Source organism: Mixophyes fleayi, chromosome 3, assembly GCF_038048845.1.
Source record: "Mixophyes fleayi isolate aMixFle1 chromosome 3, aMixFle1.hap1, whole genome shotgun sequence".
NCBI lineage: Eukaryota > Metazoa > Chordata > Amphibia > Anura > Limnodynastidae > Mixophyes > Mixophyes fleayi.
In genome coordinates this window covers 26,841,991-26,864,248 of record NC_134404.1, presented here as the reverse complement: position 1 = coordinate 26,864,248, position 22,258 = coordinate 26,841,991, and the positions used below count along the sequence as shown (strand labels likewise).

The window sequence follows — 22,258 nt, the reverse complement described above, 5'->3', positions numbered from 1 at the left end:
GCTAGAATCTGATTGGTTGCTATAGGCAACATCCCCACTTTTTCAAACCTGCAGCTTAGTAAATCTAGCCCAAGATGTTGTCTACTACTTTTTTTTTCCATCAAAGCCTTAATATCATTTTGACACAAAACTGTTCTATGCATCCAATCTTCAGAGCTGAGCTCCAATGGTGAAATAAATTAAAAACTCTACCTAGCTTATATAAAAGGCTTTGATGGAAAGCACAGGAGGAAGCCAGAAACATAAAGGGATATAATCAGTAAAATTTGAAGAAAGACATGTACAGACCAATTTATTACAGTAAACGGAAAGTAGAAAACCCCTTTAATTTAGGTAGCAGTTAATTTAATATATTTTTCCCTTGGTAGTCTGATCTTCGGTGCGAGGCACAGCACAAATGGAATGGGGCATAGGAGGTGTTATAAATCCAAATGCAGAGTTTATGTCCAGCTCAGCTCCAGGAGGAGCTTGGAATGTGAAGTTCTGCAACAGCCTTGTAAAGAAGATGAATAGCTCAATTCTAGCCAATTTCTCACCAGCACAACTTCTTTTACCTATAGAAATGAGATATAATAAAATGCATCTGATATCTGTCATATATTTTGCTAGTATTGTAGTAGTTTATTGCTATAGACCAAATATAGCAATACATAAACACATACTAAATTGAGGTTTAATATAAACCAATGTTTTACAATACCAGCCCTTGTAAAAGAAATGCGTGAATCTGTACTTGTGGTATCAAAACTGCTGTAGAGCTATAAATTGTGACTTGCAGCCAGGACTGTGGGACAGACAGAAGAGGCAAATACTTTTGGTTCAACCAAGATGAGGAGCCCGGAGCCATCATAGAGTATATTTTTCTTTTCCTTGAGAGGAACAATCAGAGAATTGTGTTTTCACCATTCCCGCTTACATTAATTGGTATGAGTTAAACAAACATACGCCCCGTGTATCTTATCAATGTACTCTATACTCCATTGAATGATTATGTTTAAAGGTATAGCGTATCAGACAATATTTGCCACATTTGCCTTATGCATCAAAACCTTGATACTGCCTGAGGCTAAAGTAATTTTTCTGCCAACAAAACTTTGGTCTCAGGAGGTAAGGGCAGCAAAGGATAAAGATACTTTGAGAGATATATTATGAGAGTAGAAATACAGTAGATGGAATAGAAGAGATGTTTCACTAGTTTTTTCTTCTTTTTTTCATGGAGATTTAAATTTAACTACCAGCTGAAAATGGCAAAAATGCTTCTTTCTTCACAAAACGTCCATCAGAGTCCAGGAAGTGTTGAGGGTAAAACTCATCTGGTTTCTCAAAGTGAGCCTCATCTCGGAGAACAGAGGTCAGTAATGGGAAGACGTATGTCCCCTGAAAAAAATATTTTTTTTAAATTTTAGTTGCAGTAAAAACTAACCTGGAAACTCTCATTGTATCATCTGTAGAATAATCAAATAAAGCACATTTTATGAGATATATGTTTATATTCTAAATTATATAAGGAAAAAAAATAAATGTATCTCAATCTGGTAATTGGTGGCCAATTGTTGTACTACCAGGGGGTTTTACTGCTTCTCCAGATTTATATAAAAGTGTCACCCAAAGCTAATTTCTCCTATATCCCCTTGGCAGGCATGGCCCTGTAGACATTCTATCCAAGAATGCAAACTTCTTATCCCTTCATAAAAAATGTATCCAGGACGTTATAGGATTTGGAAAATGAGAAAAAAAATGACTATACATAAAATTCAGACTAGTGTATCATATTGCTACAATTTATCCTATTGGATATTCACTGACTGGAGATGAAGTAGACATTGTGGTGGGTATATATTTGGTCCGTAGTGGGTCCGTTATAACTTTTCTCTCTGACTTACACATTTGAAACTATGCTCCTGATATTCAATTACTAAACAATCCATGAAATTAAATTAAAATAGCCTATTTGATCAATGGAAGGTCTTGAATGATTTTAAATTGTAAAATGTAATTTTTACCAAATGATATAAAAACAAAATAATAGCTACACATTTTCAAATTATAACAATAAAGGCTACAGCAAAACTTGACAAAAAAGAGCTAATGACCCGATATAGAAAGTAATTTATGTTTATTTTTTAGGAATACATGTGTCTAATAGAAAGAGATGCATAGAAGACACTTTTTCTCAACTGTAAACTAAATTGTAAATAACAATGAGAAGCTTAGAACATCAAAATACATCTAAAGTACCATCTTATATGGGGCAGTGGAAACTATCATGGGTGGTTGGGGTCTTCACTTAAAAGAGGGTTAATGACTTTCTATAGTTATTCAGTTGCAAAAAGAACTGCCCAATGATGATAAAAATTATGTAAATGCCAAATCCACATAAACACACACACACACACACACCTCAGCCCTTTTTTGGAGCACCTTAGTGACTGACTATCCAGTCCATGTATTTATCTGTTTAAGAATAAAGTCAATTTAAAATACCTTGTAATGTAACCAAGCTATCTGCTGTCCCTTAATACATTTAGTTAGTCAAAGAGAACCTCAGTGGTCGCTAATGAATTTAAATGTCAATTATACAAATGGAACATAAATGGCCACATTCTTAACCATAAACTGTATATTCTGTACTACAGACATGCATTCTTTTTGTTATTTTAAGAACAAATACAGGTTGCACCTAAACAGTGAAAATGAATACATATATATTTGTTGCTTACCTTTGGTATAAAATAACCCTTGAACGTAACATCTTGGGCAGTGGCATGTGGTACAGTTGGTACTATGTTAGCAAATCTTTGAATCTCATGGATAACGGCATTTGTATAGGGCATTTCCTTCCGATGCTCTGTGTGAGGTTCAGCCGAACCAATTACTTTTTCTATTTCTTTTTGAACATTTTCTGTAGTCAACAAAAGGGGTAGATAGACAGCATTAGCTGTACTATGAACAGAAAATCATCATCAGGTCATCCATACATTTCCATACTTTAACAATTCCAAAAAAAATATTGAATTAAATTATTGAGTGTATGTGGCAAGTATAAGCAATGTACCATTTATTATGCCATTTTGCATTCTCAGTTCTCTGACAGATGTTTAAATATGCAGTACCTTTTTTAAAATGAGCCCAGTACTGCATGTAAACCCTCACTGCCATAATTACTATTGCTCAGAGTGCTGCAAAAACCACTTGATTCTTTATTCTCATCCTTTAAGGAACCATGGTTTGTCTGCTTACAGTACATACACTTGGTGCCTCATATGGAGATAAAAACTAAAGAGTGCAAACTGCACCTGGACAAACCAAATGTCCTGACTGCGTCGAATACAGCCAACAAACACTGGGCAGCTTTATTTTAACACTGAGATTTAGAGTTGAGCCTGAATGTGCCTCCTCTCAACTCTAAATCTGTCCACATAATTTAAAGTTGCCTAGGTGAAAAGTTATAAATTACACCTTTTAGTTGGAGTAATTTATAACTATAGAAAAGGCCTGGTGTAAACATGTGAAATGCTTGTTGGGAAGGAGGGAAGGCTCACAGGAAAAGATGAGCAAAAAAACCCAATAATCTTTCCATTAAATATTAGCCTCATTCCACATGTTTAGCTGGATAAGTTTGGGAATTTTTCCAGGAGACTGAAATAAGAAGTTTCTCAAGTTAAGATCTTTAATGAATCAGACCCATGATCTTGTTCTGTTTCTATATAATTTTGTATGATTTGTTATACTGATTGTCCGGAGCTGCAGAATTTTGTCAACATGTATGAAACCAATCTGGTTGATGCAATTGTGTGTGTTATGTGATAACAGGGGAATATTGTGCAAATTACTGTAACCATTTAACAATGCAATATTATGTAAATGTTATGCAAAATCAGGAAAGAAGACACACAAATACACGTAGCATTAACCTCAGTAAAAACCACTCGAAAAGTATGTATCTTCTAACTGGTCTGGAGAGCAGGTGTTAATTCTTCCTGATCATATGCTGGGAAATTGCAGTGCAGAGACCATGGTTATCCTATAAATATTGAGCAATAGCACACAGTGTATTGCACACATGTTATGCCACTATAAGCTCTCCAGCTTAAGGGTAAAAATTTTAAAAAGACAAACTTTAGTTTTAATACTGTTCTCCATGTGCATTGGCTTTATAAATTCTACCTGTACAAGATGACAGTCATGTTTGCAATTTATTTTTAATTGGCGCCTGGAACATTCCTGTTGCACACATGCATTTTTTGTGTTACTAAATATCTCATTGCACCATGGTATATGTGTAAAGTGTGACTAGTTATCTTACTTTGGATCTCAGAGTATTTCATCATTAACAGAAGAGCCCATCTCAGAGTGGTTGAGGTTGTATCTATTCCAACACCATACAAGTTGCTGATGATCATTGTTAGATTTTCATCACAGAAATATTTTGTAGATTTTTTTTTCTCCTAAAAGTGATTCAAAATAAACATAATTAAATAATTTCAAGACTAAACTCAGAGACAAAAGGACAGATATTCAGCATGGAGGTTATTTAATAAGCTTATCCATAATAATGAACATTATGCTGTAAACATCTCTGTGCATATCTGCATCCACACAAGCTTTGGAAATTTTGCTGGGGCCAAACTGTTGGTAGACAATCCAGTACCATTTCTTATATGAGTATTTTGGGACCTTTCCCATGGAACTCCTAACATTTACTATATTCAGCAGGGTCCTGGTACTTACAATCAGCCATGACATCTCTCGTCAGCTGCAATAAACAGCTGGAGGAAGAAGAAATCCAATGCTCTGCCTTGAATTGACAGCTGGGTACTGACTGGATGGCTTCACACTTATCAAATCAGGAGCCCACTTTCATTGCAAGATTGTGCTGAATCATTCCTTCCTCTAATGTAGATAGAGCATACTTGCATTCTCCCGGAATGTCCGGGAGATTCCGGAATTTCGTGTAGGTCTCCTGGACTGCTGGGAGAGAAGGAAATTTTCCCATTCTTGCCCACTTCCTAGTGAAGTGGGCAGGATGTGAGTCTCAATGACTCCATTTGCAGTGAATGTAATTTTGCCCCCATCCCTGCAACAGTATATCGATTTTGATGCAGGGGGTGGGGTCAAAATGACGCAATTGGCTGTGCCTCACCCTCTTTCACCCTCCCACCACGACCCCTATCTGGGATCTCCCGGAGAACAAGAAATGAAAGATGCCAAGTATGACATACAATTTTACTGCAATTATCCTGAAGGTATCCTGCTGATCGTGCCAGGATTAGTGTAAATTATAGGAATTCCATTGGTTCAAAATATAGATTTAAAATATATAAATGTGGGAAATGGGGGTGTATATTTTAATAGTGTAGTAGTGTGTTGAACTGTAGAATAGATTTTAACATGTATGTATGAGCATTTGGCTAACAGTGGTCATCTTTCTCATTGGTGATAATGTTATCACCCTCATCAACATCCTCATCAAAGATGTTTAGATAAATTACATTGTCATTTTACAAAAGAAGATACACCAAATAGTTATCTGTTAGGCAGCATGTGTGACATACTGGAGAGGTATAGCAGCCAGGAATAGCCAGTGAACACAACACATTGCTTTAGTTTGTACCCAATCAGAATATGTTACCCACCCACAAGAGCACAGGCTCAGGATCTTGACTTGGTAAACCAGCTAACCCAGATTCATTTGGTCACAGAGGAGCTGAAAAGTTAGCCACTCAGAGAGAACTTAAGCTGCATGGGCTCACTGCTCCACATTTGAGGAAAGAATGACTGCAGAGGGCTGCATAAGTGTTCCAGACTGTTCTTTGCTTCATTGAAGGCTGCAGCCAGTCCACTCCACTCTTAAGGGAGCAGCTGTGATGTGCGAGCTGTACTTAATTATGGCTACATTTTTCAGATTTGATGTAGTGCTGGCATATTAGATTAATAATTGCATTTTCATTTTACAAACAAAGATATATATTAGACAATGTGTAGTCTTTTGTATGACCAGTATAGCTCGTCCCTATATCCATAGTTAAGTGGATAATTGAATTTTGTTGCGTGGACAAATAACCTCAACTAATCTTCTAAAAGCTGATGCATTGATGGCAGAAATTTTACGCACGTCCAATGATAACACTAGCTCTCATGGATTTAGTGATCTGCTGTGCAACAGGATGCTGGCTGTCCTTCTTGGTTCATGTTGCAAACCGTTGCTTCACAGACAATTGTTGTTTAATATTATACTTACTTTTCTTGGTCACCTTCTGTATAAAAGTATCACCCCCATCAGCAGCTATCCTGCACAAGGATGTCTCTTGGGAATCATTAGTTGGAAAATTTGATACTGGACTATGAGGGTGTTGACCATGAAGATAGCATGAACAGTCTATCCATTCATCTGCTAGCTGATGCTAGGCTGCTTTTTACTATACACAATTCTGAACAAGCAAATTTTGCATGCAATCAATATGAAACTTAGTTTTAGAGCACTGGCTGATAAGATTTAACATAAGTAAATAGCCGAAGGTGGGCTGCAGCTAGAATAAAAATGTTGAAAGACTATGCACTCAATACATTTTTAATAGTAGAGGGCATTCATCACAGACAGCAAAGGTCATTAAGCTGATAGCAGCATAATTAGACATTTAGATAGACGAAGGTGGGCATTACCCAATAATAAAAAGACTATGCAAACAATAAACTTTTGATTGGGAAGCTAGAAGACTTGAAAAATTGATCAGTAAACTGACAGAAGCATCATTAGCTATTTAGATAGACTAAAGTGGGCTGTACCCATAAAAAAAAGTGAAGGACTGCACGCAATAAATTTGTAATGTTAGACAGCATGCCTCATGGGAAGTGAAGAGGCAGTAAGAAGTAATACCCTGGCTTTGTCACTGACGGACCCTCACAAAGATTGCTTTGACTGGTAGAAAAACAATTGGAAATTTAAAGAAAGAAAAGAAGAAATATCTGTGTTTTTTGTGGGGTGCTGCTACTCAGACTCCACCAACACCCTGGTTTTGGCCCGTCAGAAAATCTAAAGCTCATGGCATGAGTTGTTACCTAATATTCTGCTTTACTATAGCACAATCCTCATCATCATCGTCCTCTTGCATGTTCATTTTAGTAAAGAAATATATGTTATTTGGGGGTGCTGCTGCCCCTCACAAAAATTGCTTTGACAAAACCATGTTACAATGCAAGGGGTGCAAATTAGTATTTTAATTTGCACATAAGTTAAATACTGACTGTTTTTTCATGTAGCACACAAATATCAACTTTAAATTTCAGTGTACAAATAAGCTATCAAGTGTTTGTATGCTACATGAAAAAACAGGCAGTATTTAACTTATGTGCAAAACAGAATACTAATTTGCACCCCTTGCATTGTAACATGGTTTTGTCCAGGAGACTGAAATAAGAAGTTTCTCAAGTTAAGATCCTTAATGAATCAGGCCCCATGTCACTGACTGCCCCTCACAACAATTGCTTTGACTGGTAGAACAATACTATGAATTTTAAAATAAAGAAATTAAGAAAGAAATCTGTTTTTTTTGGGGGGATACTGCTCACAGTAATACAGTACCTTATTTTTTCTCCAATAAATACTTCAGATGCCACACTCACTGACACTGCCCATCAGGATTTTTTTTTTTAGCTTCAAACACTTACACAAACATATTTTAAAAGCAAGAAATGTATTTAGTATTTGTTTTATGGTGTGTGCTGCTCACAGTGATATAGCAATAGCACCCTGTTTTTATCCACTGTATATTTCTTCAGATACTACTCAGACTAACCTTTCTGACACCCTATTGATCAGCAGCACACAATTCTAGCAGACAGATCTCTACATAAATAATCTCTGCAGTAAAAGGACAGCTTGCTTGCTATCTATAAATACAATAAAAGAAAAAGAAGGAGCGCTAGGTAAAACACTTGATTATTATTTATTAAAAAATAATACACACATAATAAAATACACAGTGATTATGGCCATAAGGACCCTCGAGTCAATTAAAACATAATAATCATAAATGAATTAAATGCCAAGTATCTCCCTACAAGGGAGTAAGCATACTTTGGGTTAAGCGCTGAATATATATCACACAGTTTGAACAAATAAATCTATGACAGTATACATAATCAAGAATGTATCAACTTGAATGATAACAGGATAATATGCGGTATCCATCTGTGAAAACCTCAGCCTGGATGGAGGAGAAAGATAGATGTATGTCCTCCCCGTAATGTGGTTGTTATGATGTAACCAGTTCCAGTATACAAGTAAGCACAGTGTGCAATATGAGGCTGTCAATATGATACACAATCCAACTCCCTATGCAAATAGCATTAAGTAATTATCGGTACCTTTGTCCGAATGTATGTTCCAGTATTAGAATATACCTTACAGAGGAATCCAGCCCGTGGAGTGGACAAGTAGCAGAAGATAATGGAGTGTGTGATCAGTTCAGTCTCGAATCCGCAAAACTAGAAGCGCTGAAACATGTAGTAACCCCGGGGTTCACAAAAGCCAAGTAATAGGGAGCATAAAGTCCTATAAAACTGCTTGATGCGTTTCTAGGCACAGATGCCGTTTCCTCAGAAGCATATTCCTAGTACTGGCATGAGTGGGTATTTATCACATAAAGCCAAAATTGAATCATCCAATTAGCCTATTCCTTCTTAAACGGTCATATGACCTTCAAAGCTTGCAGGTTTCTTTCATTAGGTTTATTCAAGGAAATCCGGCAGTTTGGTGAACAAATAAATAAGTAAATAAATAGTGGTCTCTGTTTATAAACTATGTCTATAAACCCATATGATATAGACAACAACCCAATTGCAAAGATAATCAAATCTTAAGCACAGATAATCATATTATACAATCAAACATTTAGGGCTAGATTTACTAAGCTGCGGGTTTGAAAAAGTGGGGATGTTGCCTATAGCAACCAATCAGATTCTAGCTTTCATTTATTTAGTACCTTCTACAAAATGACAGCTAGAATCTGATTGGTTGCTATAGGCAACATCCCCACTTTTTCAAACCCGCAGCTTAGTAAATCTAGCCCTTAGTATCAACCTTTAAAAGTTCCCGATACCTATCATTAGGCATAATTGACTCAAAATCCCTATAGATATCAATAAAAAATGACATTTATAATAAAAACCATGTGAACAGGAGATGTATCTATAAAAAATACTTGGGCTCAAGTCCGGTTTAGAAATTATTACTTTAGATTCCAATTAAAAATACGGCAGGCTCTGCAAACTAGCCGGTCAAATACGGTCTCCCATCCTAATAAAGACCCGACAGAGTCCTGCTTAGTTTCCAGCATCAGACTATGCAATAGCAATGTAGCTAAAGCACAAATATGATGAAAACATATACAGAACATGAACATGAATGGCAGAATATCACCCATACTAGTATCTTATAAAAAACAAAAAACACACAAACAGTATCATGTGACTAATACTTAATTGGATGGCAACCTGAAAGTATTTGCATAAAAATGAAATATATAGTGAATTAAGTAAGGCTCAAACTCTCTGTTCTCGGTATATTAACAAAACTAAACATGATAATATTAACCCCCGTAGGGCTCTACCGTATCTCCAAGAACAGACTGCTTTGATCAAATAATATTAGGTAGTCTATATTTGTTGTTTTATAAATATGATGTGCCATATACCATAAATATGATGTGATTTTGTTTTAAATATAATTGCAAAATTTGATGTATAATATGACAAAAAGACACGTAGATGATACAAGTGATTATTGATGTAGATAGATGTCTCTCCTCATAACCAGCTGCACAGAAATTCTAGTAGAAAACTGTTGCTTTATTACTGGTGTCTAATATGTTTACAATAGCCACACACACCTACAGCCAACAATTGTTATTCCACTGACTTATTATTAATTAATTAATTATTCCCCAAACCTGTTAGATTGTAAGCTCATTTGGACAGGGCCATCTTTTCTTTCTGCATAATGTCACTGTACAGTATTTATCTCCGTCTTGATTCCCTCAATGTACAGTGCTGTATAATATATTGATGCTCTATACATAAAGGACAATAATATGAAAAGTAGTGTTTTTATACTGTTATGATCTGCCTTGTATCTTTGTGTGCATTTTACTCTGTGTTATTATTTGCCTTGTTACCCTGTGTGCATACTACCCTGCAGTACCTGTGATTCTCCAGAGGTGCTGCTGTTCGGCCTTTCCTACTATCAGGGGTTAACTAGCACTGCTAGTTAATTATCCACACCTGTCTGTGGCCTATATATGCCTGCCTTTTCCAGAATCCTTTGCTGGTCATTGAAGTTCCTAGCCTGTTCATGTGTCTCTGTTCCTGGATTACCTGCATGTTTCTGGCTGCTACTGCAAACTGGTTTCAGTTAAGTTATTTGCTGCATTTTATTATTATTTACCTGTTGTTTGCCAAGATCTGGAAGTCCTTTTGTTTCATTCAGCCTGAACTGTTTACTGTTTATTTTGCCTACTCTGGACTATACTTTCTCTGCAATAAACAGTTTAAATGTTTATATCACGTGTCTGGCTCCATGGCTATAATTAAGGAATCGGTTTTGAACAGAACCATAACATTTACATCTACAATTAGGTGAAAAATACCTCTTGTTGCTTGATGAGAAACCTGTCGATAAGAGTTCTTTGGTCATCTATGTCCAGCTCCTCCTTGCTCTTTCTGATTATCTCTTTGATAAATGTTTGTGTCTCAGTGGCATTTTCAAGTATGGCTTTGTGACTTCCTGGTAACCATCTCATTACAGATGGAAAAATATTGTACAACTAGGAGGAAGAAAATGGTAATTAATTATGAAAAGCTTTGGTGTAGAAAGTTATACCCATACCTAGTTACAGCTTACACCAAAACTAAAATTGATTTCCCTTTTAAATAAAAATAGTGTAGTACAGTTAATGACTTGGTGGCAAATTCATTGAATTTTGATGAAAGCCCTTGGAAGAGTTTTATTTAATATGGGAAAGGATCTCAGTGGTTAAATCAATGATGCCGAGAGGCTTCCTGCAGATGTCAGTGTTTCTTCTGACAAGTACTTTTATAAATATGAGAAACAGAGTTGGCCTTCTCTGTGCTTCCCCATATATGTAGGAGAATAAATGCAGCCAATAGGTGGGGGTATAAGATAAACCTAAAATCCCCTAAAGCATCAATAGACATATATAAGAGTTTTCCAAGGCGCAATAAAATAGTGATGTAATGAACGGTGATAGAGTAAAATAAAATAATCATGCATTTATTATCAACCTTAGCACAAATGTAGCTTCTGGCCAGAACTGTTAAGCAACATAAATTACAGCAAATATAAATAACAAAATACAAAATTAGAAATTCGGATCCCAAGGCATGTACAAGTTTATCGCTGTGTTTATAGGTACAGTGAACCAAAAGTTATATAGTATGTGTAAAGGTATCTGCTGGGCAGAAAAGTTGCTCACCAGGTAGTTATAGAGTTATAGTCATTCTCCAGATGTAACATATGATTCAAGATTGAGCTCTAATGCAAGGTGTTAAATGCTCCTTTATAAAGATACTGATAATAAAAGTCCTTTCACTTTGATATGTAAAGCAAAGCGGCATGTGATATTTAGCATAGACTGACTTCAATATATGCAAAGTATGTTACAGTTCTGCAGAGTGACAGCTTCTATGGTACTCTTGCGGTCTTCCATATGTCTTATTAATATATTCCAGAAGAGCTGTTTAACAGTAATTCTTTTTTTACCACTCGATCTCTGAGGGGAAAATGGAGATTGCATTCCCAGCAGTCCTTTACTCTAGTTCAGAGAAATGGTTGGCTGCATCTTTTTTTTGTAATATTGCAGTTGATTGTACTTCCCTTTACCTCTGTGATTCAAAAGATCCAGAGATAGAGAAATAGTATGGACAATGGACCACTAGCGCACAAAGTTGTAGGTGCAGACACCTGTACTTAACGATAAAGCGTGATTGCATGAGAGGAGCCAGATTCTCATATGTCCTATGTGTATGCAGGTGTCTCTGTTAGCTTCACTTGTGTCTCTCCCACCTGCCAATCTGCCTCTTACTAACAATCGACAAGACCCCATTTATCCCTGAGGAAGCTCGATCAGACGAGTGAAACATGTTGAATATTTACACCTGTTTACACATATTTACACCTAATATACTGTGCACTAATAAGTTTTGACTGTGCCTCCCATCTATTGAAGTGGAAAATAATTTCTTTATTCATCAGGACACAAGCACCAGCTGAGCTCTCCGCTAGCCGACACCCAGCACAGAGTGGGAGAGACACAAGTGAAAATAACAGAGACACCTGCATACACATTGGACATTTGAGAAGCCAGCTCCTCTCATTCAATCACCCTATCTTCGTGATACACACCGAACTGTTAACTACAGGTGCCTGCACCTACAACTTTCATGTCATATGTTACAGCTGGAAAATGACTATAACTCTACTACAACAACCTGGTGGTAGACTTTTCTGCCCTGCAGATACCTTTATATGACTTTTGGTTCACTATACCTGCAACCATAGTGATAAAGCTGTACATGCTTTGGGATCCGAATATGTAATTTTGCATTTTGTTATTTGTATTTGATGTAATTTATGATGTTTAACAGTTCTGGCCAGAGGCTACATTTGTACTATGGTCCTATAAATAAATGCATGTTTATTTTATTTTACACTACCACTGTTCATTACATCACTATTTTATAGCACCTTGGAGAACTCTTTCATGTCTGCTTCTATAAATATATGGATTTAGTGTGTAATTTGTATTTTTATTAGAGATGCTCACTGACCCCCGTGTTTTGGTTTCGGATCTGGATTAGCTTTGGGATTTGGTTTTGCCAAAACTGCCCTTGCGTGTTTTGGCTTTGGTTTTGTTTAGCTATTTTTTTTAAAATTTCATTTTTGGGGTAAAATTACATAATTTCGTTATTATTTTGTACTTACATTATTATTAACCTCACTAACACTAAATTCCAGTGATTTCCATTCCATTTTTACCATCTCACAGGTCACAATATGCTTTTCATACACTTTCAGCCAAATACTGCAGCGATCTGGCTGGATGGTAAGCGACAGAGCAATGACTCAAACACACGGCAGTTCCTACCACATCTAGGAAACATTGCAACGAGCCCTCCACCTGTTTCTTGGATAAGTGAGGTAATTCTACAGCTAATACATGGCAACGATCAATTGCTTGTTAGGAACTCCCAAGTCAGTACAGTGAAACTCGGGAACTACTCAGAAGGCCAGGTGTTCGCTGGAGCCTCTAGTGGTGGGGACAGACTTGGCTGCGGGCCGACCGAGGGTCGAGTAGCGTATACTGACTTAAAGGAGTTTCCCAGGAGTGATTGGTGGACGGTATATAAGAGAAATCCAAGGTCAAAAGGTCACAGGCACAGATGCAATATCCAAGGGCAAGCGAAGGGTCAAACTCACAGGCAAAGAAGCAAAATCCGAATTCCAGGCAAAAGGTCAAGGTCAGAAGAGAAGGTTCACGGGTCCAATAACAAGCAGGGGTCAAACACGGGTGGTCAAATCTAAGGTAGCAGGAACCTAAACGGATAGTACAAGCAGGCAGCAGGACTGAGGACAGAACGCTATAACCGGCAATGAGGCATCAGCCCTCATTGCCTTAAATGCAGCCCAGAGCCAATCACAAACAGAGCCACAGTTGCAGACTAATTGCCAGATACTAAAAGGCCAATCAGGGCTTAGCCCTGAATCTCACACCTGCATGCTAAAGACTGCTAATTCAGCCACAGGCTGAATCTAACTATTAGTCCCTAATGCGCAGGCGTGCCTGGCTGCAGCGACGCTGCCGGCCGTTGCCTTGGCAACGGTCGGGAGCTGGAAGGAAGTGACGTCCCGGTCGTCATAGCGATGGCCGGGACCAACAGGATGTGAGCCGCGGCGACTGTGAGTACCGCCGCGGCTCGTGACATCGCTCCACCTGCTTCTTGGATAAGTGAGGTAATTCTACAGCTAATATATGGCATTGATCGATCCACCTGTTTCTTGGATAAGTGAGGTAATTCTACAGCTAATAAATGGCAACGAACGCTGACCCCCCCCAGGATGCGTGCTTTTATCAGACAAACTAATCCAGGGTGCCAGACAACGCACTAAAAAGAGCTGTTGAAATTCACAGTAAAAAGCCAGTTCATCAGTGAGCTTAGAATCAGCCCCAATGAATTGCTTTAAGGACGCTATTAATCAAAATGACCAAAGCACCTTTTCTCTTTGGGTGTATATTACACTCTACACTTATTAGTGCAAAATACTAAAACAAGCCTGCAAAGACTTGTAGATAAATAGAAATGACCAAAGCAGCTCTTCTATAAGGGTGTATATTACACCCTACAATTATTAGTGCACATTCAGAAATATACAGTGCTGCTATATTGCAATATCACAACTCAGCAAATACAGTTTTTTTAGAAGGGTGATATGACACCCCAAACACTTTGCAGTTCAAATTCAGAAATATACAGTGCTGCTATATTGCAATTTCAGCACTCAGCAAATACAGTTTTTTTTAGAAGGGGGGATATGACACCCCATACACTTTGTAGTGCAAATTCAGCAAAATGCCTGCTCTTTTCTGCTCTATACTGCTCTCTTCCTGTGACCTAACCCTTCTCTGTCCCTTTCTCAAATGGCGCTATATCGCTGTGGAGGCGGGTATTCATTGCTTCTAAAAGTCCAGAGATCTGAGATCCGACGACGTCACGATGACATTTTGCCTCGTTATGAAATCTGACTCGGCTCGGTTCTCAGAACCCTGAAGTTCGGGTATGTTTGGTTTTAAGGAAACAGAGCCCGCCCATCTCTATTTTTTATGCAGGTACATAGGCACTTCATGATTGCTTCTTTATGTCTTTCTATAGTGATAATTTATTATTTACAAGTTCCAAACTTTTAACCATGTGAACAATTTAGTCTGCATTATTTCCATTGATTTATTTGGCACAGATGGATGCAGTTGGGTCTGGGACAAGGTGTTGGTGGGAGATTGGGACCGGTGGTAGTCAGCATATCGATGCTGACTACCCCGACAAGACTCACCCCGATGTGACTATTCCGAAAGAGCTGGTTCCCGACCCTGAGCGAGGACGACTCCTCTTCACCCCGACAGCAGCCAATGACGATGAAGCAAGAAGGCGGCTGCAGCTGATGACGTCATTGAGCATGCCGACGGGATTATCGCTGTTGTTAAAAGGGTGAGGTATGTATGCACTCATGTACAATGTATAATCCTTTCTAAAATACATTGTACATGGGTGCATACTTACCTCATTCCCTTAACAACAGCGACAATCCCGTCGGCATGCTCAATGATGTCATCAGCTACAGCCGCCTTCTTGCTTCATTGTCATTGGCTGCTGTCAGGGTGAAGAGGAGTTGTCATCGCTCATGGTCGGGAACTAGCTCCTTTTGAACTGTCACGATGGTGTGAGTCTTGTCGCTCTTCTTGGCATCGATATGCCGTACCACACCCATTGGGACAGAAGAGTGACATAGGCAGTGCAAAATCAAGCGTCTGTAGGGACATGGTCCTGCCATGCTTGGTCTCATTGCTGTAAAGAGTGACAAATGTAGACAGGAATGTTTCCTATACACAAATTCGGGCTGTTTAGTGTTAGGACAGGCTTTGGTGAAATATTTTAAGGGGGAGCTATGGTAGCAGTTATGGTAGTTTGAGTAACAACTGAAAGGGAAAAATAGGTCTTCAGCGTAATTGCAGTAGGCGAGGGAAGAACAATAAATGTCTACTGATATTGTAAATAAACTTACTATGACCATAGGAGATCCCAATAGTCTTATATTTTCATTTATTAATTTCATTAGCCTCAGAAATACAGGATCCTCATAGTTAAAGCGATGGCCAAGTACTATGGACACAATTATATTAGATACAGCTGCATTCACTATCATGGAGTTTTCAAATGGTTTTCCTAGAATAAGAAAACATCTTAAGTGAGAAAACATAAATTGTCTATGTAGCAAAGATGTAGGTTACACGATACAAGATGCACGATAAGTAAAGATGGCTATTACTGTTGTTAATTTATATAGCATCAATATATTAAGTGATATCTTATAGATAAAATTTAACCATTAACATCAATCTCTGTCCCAGTGGAGCTTGCAGTCTAAACTTAATTACACTATAATACACACTAGGGTCCATTCTGTCATAAGAAAACTGAGAGAAAACCAGAGCATATTGCGGAAAGCTACACAAATATACAAGCAACACAGAGATAGTCTCCTGGTTGGAACTGAATCCATGGCCTCAGTTTGAGGCAGTAATGCCAACCACAGCTTAACAGTGCTGTCAATGTGTTTGTACTAATATCAAAGACATAACTTAAATAAAATAAAAAGTAAATGTTAGTGGGGCATGGCTTAACAACCAAGATAGCCAGACACTCATTGTGAGAGCTCTGGCCACTTCCAACTGCAAAGCCTAAACCATTAGCTATCTAGCCGCAGATATTTGTAAAAGACTGACAGATCTATCAGGCACAAGTGACAGGCTACCCACTGGTTCCAATAATATGGTCTTTAAAGAAATAAAAAAAGAGGCTTAGTTCTCCCCATGGAGCACCGATTGGCTCCAAATCAATGCACTGGCATCAAGCATCATCGATCCAGGCCAATGAAATGGAATCTTGCTTGCCCTACAATGTGGGCACTGTACCATCTCTGCAGCATGGAACCCAGCTGCCAACACTATTCAGCAGCCATTCCCGCCTCTGGACTACACACACAGGTAATCCTGTGATAGGCGGGTAAATGTGGACACAGAAAATGGGCTTGCAACTAATCAACCACAACCCCAGAAGCTTCCTAGGTGATGCCAGATTACATCGGGAGCTAGATTGCACCCAGAAGGAGCTTCTACACCTCGGCAAAACAGCTCAGATTGTGCTCACTGCAGCCTCACCACATATACAAGTTTCTTCATATACAAGTGAGGAACCAAAAAATTTTACTAAGAGATTAACAAAACTCACAAGCTTCATTTCCAATGTATTCATTCATTTTGTTTCCACATTCAAAGTCAATACAGAATCTGAACAGCTAGCAGAGTGTGAACTTCACTTCATCTGTGACCATCCTTCTTTATCCACCCAATAGCTACATACTACATTTACAGTTCTAAAATAAAATTAATTTTAAAGTACCTAAATCCACCTCTTCTTAAACAAGCAAAGCTTTATCCAACAGAGACGTCCAAAGTGGCTACCCCAGTGATTCTGAACAGCCACTGAAGACTCAAGAAAACACATCAATCCTCAGACTCCCAAAACATCAAAAATGAAACCTTCAGAAATAGTTGCAATTTTACTACTTCCTAACAAGAAGCTTGCAGGCATTAGGAATCCTTAGAGAAGACACAAATGCAAAACAATGCCTCGTTGAAGCAGAGCAACAAATTTCATCTGCAGATGATGACTTAAAATCTTCCAAACAAACCATAGATGCACAATCTTAATAATTAGCGCTCTGACAGAAAAAATAGATGTTCTGAAGAACCGCAGCAGACGGAACAACTTCAGAACAATAGGAATGCAAGAATCAATCAAGGGTCCAGAACTAATGTCTATTCAAACCACCTGGCTACCACAACAATTGTCCTTGGATGGTTCTCTTACACACAGAGTTGGCCCTGACAAACAGAAGGACTCAAATCATCCACTTCAAGTAATAATGAGAATGATGTATTATGCAGACAAAGCTAAACTATTGGAACACTACAGAAGAACCCAAACCTCAACTACAAAGGGAAAAGCTACTCATCGTTCAGTCATTAACAGAAAAAATTAAAACCAAATTTTAGACAATGTTTAAAACCTATATCAAATTCTCCCTGTTATACACTGCCAAATTGAAAATAATGAAACAAAACAATTATATTTGAAGACCCAATTGAGTCGAAAAAACATATAAACTGAAAGATTGCATGAGACCGCTGAAACCACAACTCCCAATGGTTAGTAAACATGAACACCCATGTTTGCCACCAAAAACTGATGAGCCCATTTTTTTGCAAGACTTTTGGATAGGGGAATGTACCTCTGCCTCATACACCACAAGAAGAAAAAGGACTGCAATCTTATTCTGTAAATCACTCACATATACCATAGACAGACACTAAACTGACCCTAGGGTAGATATGTCATGGTATATTAACAAAATTACATATACTATAGTTTATCAGTATGCTCGTAGCTACTCTAATCATTCCTTCATTGTGTCAGGAGCCGCGGCGGGCACAGGCACCGCTGCAACTCACTTCCTCCCGTTGTGAACGTCCTGATCGTCTCCATGACGACCGGGACATCACTTCCTGTTACTCAGATCTGACCGTTGCCAAGGCAACGGCTGCACGCCGAGTGTATTAAGCAGTGCACCCCTGCAAGTGCTGAAGCCGGGCGCATGCGCTAGGGTTATAGCCTGCAGGTTAATTAATTATTGTGGATTCATTTATTAGTCTAAGCCTGGTAATCATTGCAGGGCTAAGCCCTGATTGGCCAATGTCGGTATATAAGGCAGGAAGGGCTTAGCCTCCCTGCCAGTTATAGCGTCCTAGTTTGGTACTTGTGCTGACCTGCTCTGATATACTGTTGGATTTCTGTTGTGACCTTTTTGCCTGTTTACTGGACCTTGCCTTATTGCCTGTGACCCTGACCTTTTGGCCTGTACCTTGGATTCTGTTGATCGGCTCGTGACCCTGACCCTTGGTGTGATTTCTGACTATTCTACTCTGCAAGTGACCACTGACCTTGGTTTTTGCCCGACCATCCATTACCATCTGTACTGTCTCCCGGTCTGCGCTGCGGTTAGTATAACGATCCTACACTACATTGGAGTTAAGTCCTGGGGACATCCAAGTACCTGTGAGCACGTCTAGCTCTACGGTAAAGGCGGCTGCTATAGGCGAAGACCTCCGCCAGTCTGTTCTGCAGGTTCGTTATCTGACTACTAGCAGCCTAACACTTTGCAGATATTCTCAAGAAAATTATAGACTGGGAAGGACAAAATCTCATTATCAGAGGAGACATCCATGGACAGATCAGATGGTTAGTAATCCACTACAAAGGGAGTCCACTTTTGGAACACATCACCATGAAACACATTCCCATTTAGGCTACCTTTTAATCTCTCAACACCTATTCCACAAAACAGAAAAAGTCCTAATAAAACACATTTTTATTTCAGACCATGCTTTTATATCAATAACCATGACACTAAATGTTCCAAAACAACAAACAAAAAATTGGAGATTCCAACGCTACCTCCATTAAGTGGAACCATTCCAAAAATTATAAAAATCAACATGGCATTACTATGTAGATGATAACCTAAAACACATGATCAACACCAATCTCTTCTGGGAGACCTCCAAAGTGCTACTCAGAGAGCACATCATGTGATATATACATAGCAAAAACATAGAGTAACACAGCAAGCTGAAATTTCTAAGTTCAACCTTCACAACAGCCTAAAAAAAATACAAATAACACAAAACAACAAACAATAAAACCTCATAACGGCAAGGAAAACAAATTTATGATATTGTTCTCACAGCTGGAGCCCAAGTGCAATATAATTTCCAAAAAAAACAAACTCCACAGATGGGAAAACAAATCTGTAAAGTAAGTAGAGACTCTAGCCAAGGAAACCAAGGAATAACATACCAATATCAGACACAAATGATGTTTGTGACACCTTTATGCAATATTATAATCCTTATACACATCAGATCACGATAACAAAAGAGGAAGGTATTAAATTGCTGCAAGTAGTGGGACTGCGCGAGCTCTCAATGTTAATATTAGAAGAGCCAATAACAGAACAGGAAATAAAAGATACCATAAAACTACTAGCAAATGGTAAATCACTTGGGTCAGGTGAAATATTATAAAATCCTAATGGAAGAACTAATCCTATTACCAGATTCTATAACTCCATTCACACAACAGGAAATACTCCTAATAGGTTCAATGAAGCCAAAACCATAGTCCTGCAAAAACCTGGTAAAAACCCTACCCTAGTAAGCTGATACAGACCGATCTCTCCCTTAACCAAGATTTCAAATTTCTCACAAAAATGATGGGCTGTCCAAAAACCAGATACCTGTGGTGGGAATGCGTGCAGTCATTGCAGCCATCCAACTATTATAACAAAACCAGAGCAGCATCATTAACCTAGATGTTTAAAATCCTTTGACAAAATAGTGTGGCTACACCTCACAAGATTCCTTAAATTTTAAAATTTTGGTACAGTCTTCTGAAATCTTATTAAAACCATTTACACCAATTCTTTGGCATAATGCACAGTCAATAACATTAGCACAAACTCATTTATCCTACAGTGAGGAATTTGGTTGGGGTCCCCTCTCTCCACTTTGCTATTTAACTTGACCTTAAATCACTTAATCAGACACCTACATTTATTAAAAGAGTTTTGAGATATCATATAGGAAACAGAGAAATAAAAAAAACACCTTTTGCTGATTGCTTATTGATACCTCAAATCCCCAACAAATCTAGCCTATTAATAATGGGAACAATACACAAACTCACAACATTTGCAGGATTCACAATAGATTTCAAGAAGTCTGAAGCACTATCAATGTTTGGACATGCAACAACAGATTGGCATAACTCCTTCCCATTTCAGTGGTCTCAAAATCATATAACTTTCCTGGGGATAAAACTACCATCATATCCCAATCATCTATATTCTTATAATATTAAGCTAGTCATCAAACAATTAAGAAAATAATTGGGATCTTGACAAACTGTATACCTTAACCTTTTCTAATGCAACTTGGTCAAGATGTTCAGTTTCATGAAATTGTTATACATTCCCTTCTCTTATAATGAAGGACAGACATCCAAAAACTCATTATAAGTATTTCTAATTTCATATGGAATTGGAAATAAAGCCAGAATCATTTTGGCCAGACTGCAGCAATCAGCCCAAAGAGATAGAAAAAAATCTACCAATCCCTATTATTATAACATTCATAATTACTTTAGACTGGAATCTAAATTCAAAAAATTACACCAACATACTACTAGACACTCAACTATGTAAACATCTTGCACTCAGCTACGTCCTTTACACACCTATCTCTAAACTTAAATAGGTCAATATTGACAACATACTAATATCATCCATCTGGAAACGTGGAGCCTAGCTAGGGTGTCAGATGATAATCCATGTTCCTTACCTATCTGGGAAACCTTGACTTTTAGAAGGCAAGACTGAACAACCTTTCATCAGATGGGCCTAACAGAGACTAACTAAATTGAGAGATCTATTAGAACTATCCCATAAACCTATGACAGATTTAGAAGCAGTGCACAAATATACTTTTTTATCTCAACACAGATTCACAAATGTACAAGAAAATCACTATCTGCAAACAGTCTTTTGAACGCTTATAAAGATTTAACCAATCCGCTAGACACTAAACAAAAGACGCTTTCATTGCTGAAATCAGGGCAATATTCCTTAACTAGATATGAAACGTTCACGCAAATTCATGCTGGCAGAGAAAAACTACTCTATAGAAGATCAGGAATTATTAACCATTAAGTTGGATTTGGAGGAATAAAGACATTTGTTGGAAGATACCAAATATCCCATCTCTGTCATCGCCGATCATAAAAAAACTTCTGTATCTAAAGTCAGCCCAGAGTCTCAATCCAAGACAAACTAGATGGACCTTGTTCTTTTCCAAGTTTGACTTCATGGTAACCTACTGGTCAGGATCCCAGAATTGTAAGGCTGATGCCCTTTCTCATTCTATGGTTCAAGATGAGGGGTTTGTCTCTCTAAAAGAAGACCCATCATCTATCCTGTGTCTTTTTCTACAACATTGTTTTTACCTCTCCTCCAGGGAAAATCTTCGTAGCTCCAGCACTTCGCAATAAATTGCATCAATGATCTCATGCTCCCGATTCTCCAGACATTCTCATTATTACTTGAAGTGGATGATTTGAGTCCTTCTGTTTGTCAGGGCCAACTCAGTGTGTAAGAGAACCATCCAAGGACAATTGTTGCGGTAGCCAGACTCTCAAAATCTTTCAAAGATCCTATTGGTGGCTTACTCTCAAGCAGGACATCCAGAAATTCATAGCGTCCTGTTCCAAGTTAGCCCAGCATAAAATATCTCGT

At 38.1% G+C, this 22,258-nt stretch overlaps 1 protein-coding gene across 1 annotated transcript in view; it reads right to left on the bottom strand.

Annotated features, from left to right (window-relative positions):
• Positions 1-329: 329 nt before the first annotated feature.
• Positions 330-22,258, bottom strand: part of LOC142143435 (cytochrome P450 2K1-like) — a 36,931-nt gene continuing 15,002 nt past the window's right edge. Inside the window, exons 5-10 of the mRNA XM_075201276.1 lie at positions 15,854-16,014; positions 10,647-10,823; positions 4,307-4,448; positions 2,721-2,902; positions 1,236-1,377; positions 330-554 (exon numbers count right to left, since the gene is read on the bottom strand). Coding sequence (XP_075057377.1) covers positions 346-554; positions 1,236-1,377; positions 2,721-2,902; positions 4,307-4,448; positions 10,647-10,823; positions 15,854-16,014 — 1,013 coding nt within the window. The 3' untranslated portion in view covers positions 330-345. The remainder of the gene's footprint in view (positions 555-1,235; positions 1,378-2,720; positions 2,903-4,306; positions 4,449-10,646; positions 10,824-15,853; positions 16,015-22,258) is intronic.